At 68.9% G+C, this 6,758-nt stretch overlaps 1 protein-coding gene across 1 annotated transcript; it reads right to left on the reverse strand.

The window, feature by feature from the left end:
• Positions 1-941: 941 nt before the first annotated feature.
• FSCN1 (fascin actin-bundling protein 1) lies at positions 942-6,136 on the reverse strand. The gene is made up of 5 exons (XM_056128303.1): positions 5,220-6,136; positions 2,343-2,499; positions 2,136-2,257; positions 1,833-2,000; positions 942-1,744 (listed from the first exon to the last, which is right to left on the reverse strand). The coding sequence occupies exons 1-5, from the start codon at positions 6,049-6,051 to the stop codon at positions 1,542-1,544; spliced, it is 1,482 nt and encodes a 493-aa protein (XP_055984278.1). The 5' UTR covers positions 6,052-6,136; the 3' UTR covers positions 942-1,541.
• Between the last annotated feature and the right edge of the window lie 622 nt (positions 6,137-6,758).

Genomic DNA, 6,758 nt, shown 5'->3' on the forward strand with positions numbered 1-6,758 from the left:
CAATGCACAACACAGTACGTACCCATATTTGCAGAATGAGGGACAGAGTAAAGCCCCACCGGTGCCCATTGCACGGTGCCGAGACCGGACTCCAGGCATGGCTGTGCGGCAGGAGGCCAAGCACTGAGCCAGGAGTAGCCCTGAGCTGGGTGTGGCCAAAGGAAAAAAAAATCAGCCCGATTGTATGACTGAAACTCAATCATGAAAGCTTTGTAACTGTATCTGTGATACGGGATAAAGAAAAATCACAGCCTGATCTGGGAGGGCTGGGCTCAGAGACCCCATTCCGTCTTCCTCTGTGCCACTGGGATTTCCTAAGTGTCCAGCCTGGCTCTGATAAGAGGGGGCACCGACCACCACGCCCTACAGGGACTCAGCATGCCTCCATGGGCTCCATCTCCAAACTCCCGCTTCAGGGACTGTCCAGCGCAGGCAGCCAGTCAGCGCACCCACTGTGGCAGTGACAAGTGCGGACAGAAGCCACAGCCCTGAGGGACCCCACCCCGCTGGCTCTCCCCAAGTGCATGCACACTGCTGCATGTGAACCCCCGAGTACGCCAAAATGAGGAAGGTGCCTCCCCTAGGGATGCCACCCTCCCACCCACCCCCCTCAGTCCTCCAGCCCCCCAAACTGACCCTTCCAGCCCTGCCTGGAGGGAGACCAGGATCTAGGTAAGCCTCAGCTCTGCACCTCCACCCATCTGGCAAGACCCCACCCACCGTCCCAGAGACATTCCAGCAGCAGCCTGGGGTGGCAGAGTTTATTGGCTGGCGCTTTTTCCAGTCTGAAGCTAAGATCATGGGCGCAAAGTTATACAAATGACACAAAAATAGACCAAGACATCCAGAGTGAGACATGTGGAGATGTGGGGGGCCAGCGGGGCAGGGGGTGGGCCTTGCCTGGCTTCACCCTGCCGAGACCCTGGGGGTCCTGTGGGAGGAGCACCTGAGGGGGTGAGAAGCCTAGCACCGGGGGAGGAGGGGGAGGCAGGGAGAGCCGGGGGTGGCGGCTGGTTCCAGACTTAAAGACGCCCTGCTGCGCCTCCACCGACAGGCCAGAGGTTCCCGGGAGATGCATTCGGAAACGCCCCCAATAGCACCCCTTGAAGACCACTCGCAACAAAGGCCAGGCAAGCCCGGCAGCAACAAGGCGGTTAACGAAAATACTGATTTGGTCATTTTTCGGCTTCCAGTTTGGCCAGGGAGAAACGAGACAGGATGGGGAGCAGGTGGGCCCCTCCGTGCATAGGGGGCCCAGGGGTCTTCCTCCTGCTGGTAGGCCACAGGCCTGGGGTCGGGGGCAAGGGGGGCCTCGGCGGTGGGAGGAGGCGGTGGGAGGGTGGTGATTCCCATTCGTGTCCCCTCCCGGCCCCTTCTCTCGGCCCCACGGGGGGAGTAAGGCTCAGAGTCGTCTGAGGTCAGAAGAGGAGGCAGGGGGACCCGCACGGGGGAGGGGGCAAGGGGAGCCCCCCCATGGGTTTTCCAGTTTGCGAGGCCAGGGCACCCCCGAAGGGTCCCCGGGAGGAGCAGGGGGGGAGGGGCTAGTACTCCCACAGCGTGGCGGGCTCGATGGTGTCGGCGCAGGCCTTGAGGACCCCCGCGTGGTCCCCCTTCAGGTAGCGGCCGCCCCCCTTGATGGCCACTTTGTTGTAGTCGCGGAACTCCAGGAAGAAATCCACAGGCACGTCACTGCTGCTGGTCACCGAGCCTTCGTCACCCACCGTCCAGTACTTGCCCGTGGAGTCTGGGGACAGAGACTCCGTCAGCCCGCCCAGCGTCCCCACCCTTCCCACCCGCCGCAGCCCCCGCCAGACCCCGGGCCCAGGCCCTGCCTTTGATGTGGTAGGCGCCGTCGCTGAACTCCAGCTGGAAGACGTCGTAGCTGGAGCGGTTGGCATCCAGGGTGCCCGTCACCTTGCGGCAGCCGATGAAGCCATGCTCGCCACGGAGCACGATAATGGGCCGGTTGATGAGCTTCATGAGGAAGAGCTCCGAGTCCCCTGTAGGGGCGAGCGGTGAGTGCTGGGCAGGGAGGGGCGGCAGAAGCCCCCAGGTGGGCCAGTCTGGGGAGATGCCAGTGACCACAGGTGCTCAGACCCTTCGGGGAACTGGGGTGCCCCCACCCTGGCAGCTACCTGCGGTCTCCATGGAGGCGGCCAGCTGCCCGTTCTTCTTGGCTGTCACGAACTTGCCGTTGGCCCCGCGCAGGGTGACCCGCCGATCGCGCCACTCGATGTCGAAGAAGCAGTTGGCGTTCCTGCAGGGGGGGGTAGGGTGAGCGGGGGGGGGGGGGGGCTCGGGCCGTGGGCAGCGCGGCCAGGGGAGCCCCAGGGGGCACTCACTTGGTGGAGGCGGTGCACTGCACACCCCCGCTGGCCGTCAGCGTCCAGTACTTGCCCGTGTGGGTGCGGAAGGCCCCCTTCTGGGTGTCGCGGTCGATCTCCAGCTGGAAGGTCTCCTGGTCCGTCTCCTCGTCCTGATTGGCCGACAGGTCCATCCCTGCGGAGAGACTCCAGCTAGAGGGGGGCCCCGAGCCCCTCCCCCAATCCCCCCATGGGGCTGTGGATCCTTCAGACACCAGCCAGGCAGCCCAGAGCACCAGATGGAGCCTCAGGCGGGCGCGTGGGCACGAGGCACCAGCTCCTCTCAACAGAACCCCCCACGGAAGGGGTGCAGGCGGCACCCTGCTGGGGGCCACAGAGCAGGGGCCACTCCGGACCCTCCTGGGCCAGGGGCTGTTGGGGGGGGGGGGAATCTTGGCTCAGGGCTTAGCGAGGGTCCCAGCCCGCACAAAGTCCCACGGGGTGAGGAACCCAGTAAAAGTAACAGTGGGCAAGCCCTGTCCACTCCCCACGGACCTGTCCCCCAGTCAACCAGGGGCATCCCAGAGAGCCACAACTGTCACAGCCTGTAGGACAGGGCCAGCCTGGCCTGAGCCCTGAGGGTCTTAGCCTGTGGCCCTCCACGTCCTGAGGCACCAGCCCCTCTGGCTGAGAACAAAGGCAGGAAGTGGCCGCTCCAGCCCCCTCCAGGGAAGAGCCCTTATGGGGTCCCCACGCCAGGAGGACCCACCTGAGAGAACAAAGAGGGGCTCCGCAGGGCCTGCCACTGGGGCCCCCCACTCCCAGCTGGTGCAAAGGGAGTCTGGGAGTCTCAGTTTCCCTCTTTCCCTCCCTCCAGGCTCTAACTAGAGCCTCGTCGCTATGGGAACGGGTTCGTCTTTTCATCAGCCCCAGCAAGAAAACCTGAGTCACAGGCCTCCTCGGGCCTGGAGGCAGGCGGCAGAGGCGGCTCTGGGCCGCCCAGGGGAACATCAGCCCTGAGAGCCCAGGGGAGACCCAGGGGTCCCCACCCTGCCTCCAGCCAGCAGCTGTTCTCTAGCCTGCTGCCTGTCACGGGGTCCCCTCCCCCACCACACACACAAACATGTGTGCACACACCTGTATTCCCCACCCCCCTCAGGGCTTGAAATGCCCTACCCTCTCTGAGAGAACTCCTACACATCCTGCAACGCCCAGCTTGGCCAGCCCACTTTGCCTGTGAGCATACAGTCCCCTGGGCATACTGGCCAGACTCAGGCAGGCATGATGAGGAGGCAGCCCCCAGGCCCACTCCCCAAAACAGACGGCAGCAGTGAGGTCCAGCTAGAAAAACCAAGGTTGGGGCACAGGTGGCCGCAGCAGCAGACCCTCCGGCTCCGGAGCCCCTGACCTGCATAGGCTCGAGGATGACTCACATCCCATTGCTCCCCAGCTAAGCCCTGCTCCTCCTCCTTCTTCCTGGCTCAAGGTTCCAACACATGTCGGAAGTGCAGCCTCCGTTGTGACATGGGCCTGGAAAAATGGCCCCCGCCATCACATCCCCCAGTCTGCCCACCGCAGTCTCAGTGACCATCAAGACCTGAGGACGCCCCCCCACACACACAGCCCTTTAAATCATCAAGGACAAGGCAACAGCTAGCCTGCTCCACCACCAGCCTGAGTCACCCTGTGAGCAGTGCAGTGGAGAGGAGAGGGTCTCTGCCCAGCCCAGTGGATGTATGCCAGCCAGCCACTCCCATCCGCTTCACTTCACTTCCTGCCCCAGGGCCTTTGCACAGCTGTGCTCTCTGCAGGCAGAATTTACCAGGTACCACCACCTCCTCTTGGCCACGGCCCCGGGTGGGTCCTCCTTGGAAAGTGCCACCCCCTTGACCCTGAGGTGCTGCTGCCTGTGCAGGAACACAGGCCTTGGCTGGCCACCTCTGGGGATGTGGATCCCGTCCCACCCAACCCTAAGGGTCTGGGACATTCACCATCCACCCGTCCTGCATGTCTACTGGGTGGGGCCCACAACCGGATGCCAGGTGGGGAAACGTGCCCGACCCAGTACTGGAAGAGAAGGAAAACGGGGGGCTTCCTGTGCTCCAGAGGCTGAGAGGCACGAGGGTCCTGATAAAGCCTCCTGGGAATTCAAGGGACCCAGTTCTGCGTGACCCCGGGCTGGCCTTGCTGGACCCGCATTCCCCCTCCACCGCCGCTCCCGGGCCCAGTCGCCTCTGGGGGGGCGGGGTGTCCCACCTCCCCCATGAGCCCCACAGGAAGCGGGGGCGCCAGGAGGAAGAGGATCCGTCTGGGGGCGCTCGGGCGGGAAGCGGGGGCTGCCTGCCGCGGCGCAAGGCCGGGAGGAGGCGGGTGGGAACGGGACGCGCCGGGCTGAAGCCAATTGTTCCAGGCGAGGGGTGGGGGGCTCCCTCGAGGGTCTCCCGAGCCGGGGCCGCCCTCCACGCCGCGGAGAGGAGCGGGGCACCGGGAGGGGGGCGCAGGGCCGGGAAGCCGCTTCCCAGGGGCGCGGGGGTCCCGGCGGCGGGGGTGGGGGGCCCCCGCGGAGGGCGCCGCCCCCTCCCCCCGCGCCGCCGCCGCCGCATCTGGTTTCCCCATCTGCAGGGCCCGAGCAGGACAAAGGGGGCCGGAGGGAGGGCCCTGCCGAGGGGCCCGCCCCCCGCTCACAAAGGCCGCGGCCTCCAGCGCGGGGCGGACGCCGGGGTGGGGGCGGGGGAGACGCGGGGCGCCCCCCGTCCGGGCGGCCCGCAGGAAAGGCTCTGGACGCGCGCCCCGAGGCCACCCCGGGGTGCCGGGCTCCCCTCCCCCAGGGCCGCGCGCGTGGGGCCGGCGCCCGGGAGCCCGAGGCTCGCCCCCGCCCCGCCCCGCCCCGCCCCGCGCGCGCGCGCCCACTCTCACCCTGGCGCGTGGACACGTTCCTCTCGTTGGCCGCCTGCAGCACGACCTGCGCGCAGCTCTGCTCCAGCGCGAAGAGCTCGTCCTTGCCCACCTTGGTGGCCTTGCCCGCCTTGAGCGTGCCGCTGGGCCCCGACGGCGCCAGGTAGCGGCCGTCGCAGTCGCGGAAGGCCACCTTGCCCGAGCGGAACTCGAGCGTGAAGCCCGTGGCGGGCTCGGGGCGCGCCACCAGGCGGCCGTCGTGGCGCAGGAAGCGGTGGTCGGCCGTCTGCACGCTGTAGCGCTGGTCCTGGAAGGCCAGCGTGATGAGCGAGTCGACGCCCCACGGCACGTCGCGGTCCACGGCGATCTCGTCGGCCGGCGGCGCGCCCAGGTGCGCGTAGCGCTTGCGGGTGACGCTGTAGATGTTGACCTGCGGGTGCATGGCGATGTGCACGCTCCACTTCTCGGCGGGCGACACGCTCTGCGCGAAGCACGACAGGCGGTCCTCGGTGCCGCCGAAGAAGCGCCGGTGCGCCTCGGACTGCAGCGACCAGCGGCCGTCGTCGTGCGCCACGATGAGGAAGCGGCAGTCGGCGGCCGGCGCCTCGCGCTCGCAGCTCACGTTGCCGTCCTTGTCGGCCGCCAGGTAGCGGCCCAGGTGGCTGCGCAGGCACACGGCCGCGCTGCCCGCCTCGTCGGGCGGCTGCTCCAGCGTCCAGATCTGCTTCTTCTTCAGGCTGCTGGCCGACGCGTTCACCTTGAAGCCGAACGCCTCGGCCGTCAGGTACTTGTTGCCGCAGTTGATGAGGCCGAACTGGATCTGCACGGCCGCGGCCGCGCCGTTGGCGCTCATGGTGCCGCTTTTGTTCGCGCGCGCGGCCCGCGCACCCTCCTGCGCCCGCCACAAAGCCGGCCCGGCCGCCCCGGCCCCTTTAGCGGCGCCTGACGTCAGCGCCCCGCCCCCGGCCCGCCCCGCGCCGCGCCCGCCGCCGCCGCGACCCCCCCGCGCCGCGCCCGCCCGCCCGCCGGGACGCCGCGGCCCCCGGCCCGCGCGCGCGCGCTCCCCGCCCCGTCCCCGCCCGCCCGCCCGCCCGCGAGCCGGGCCGCCGGGCGCCACGTGTCCGCTGGGGGTGACCGAGGCCGCCCCGGGGCCGGGGGTGGGGGCGGCGGGAGCCCGCGGCTGCGGCGGCGGCGGCGGGGGCGGGGCGGGCGGGCCGAGGCGACCACCTCCCCAAGCCGCAGTGGGGGTGGGGCGGGCGGCGGCGACCACCTCCCGGGCCGCAGCGGGGGCCGCAGGCAGCAGTGACCCCCACCCTCCCGTCCCGCGATGCGGGGCCGGCAGCCGCAGTGACCCCCCCCCTTCCCGGTCCGCCACGGGGGCCCGCAAGCAGCAGTGACCCCCACCCTCCTGGCCCGCGATGGGGGGGGCCGGCAGCGGCAATGACACACACACACCCCCACCCCGTCCGCAGTGGGGGCGGGCTGGCGGCTGCGACCCCCTCCGCGCCCGCAGTGGGGGCGGGGTCAGCCTTTGGCGCATCCCTGCGGCCCCTCCCGGGC

This window comes from Sorex fumeus, unplaced genomic scaffold (genome assembly GCF_029834395.1).
Source record: "Sorex fumeus unplaced genomic scaffold, SorFum_2.1 ptg000064l, whole genome shotgun sequence".
Classification (NCBI taxonomy): domain Eukaryota; kingdom Metazoa; phylum Chordata; class Mammalia; order Eulipotyphla; family Soricidae; genus Sorex; species Sorex fumeus.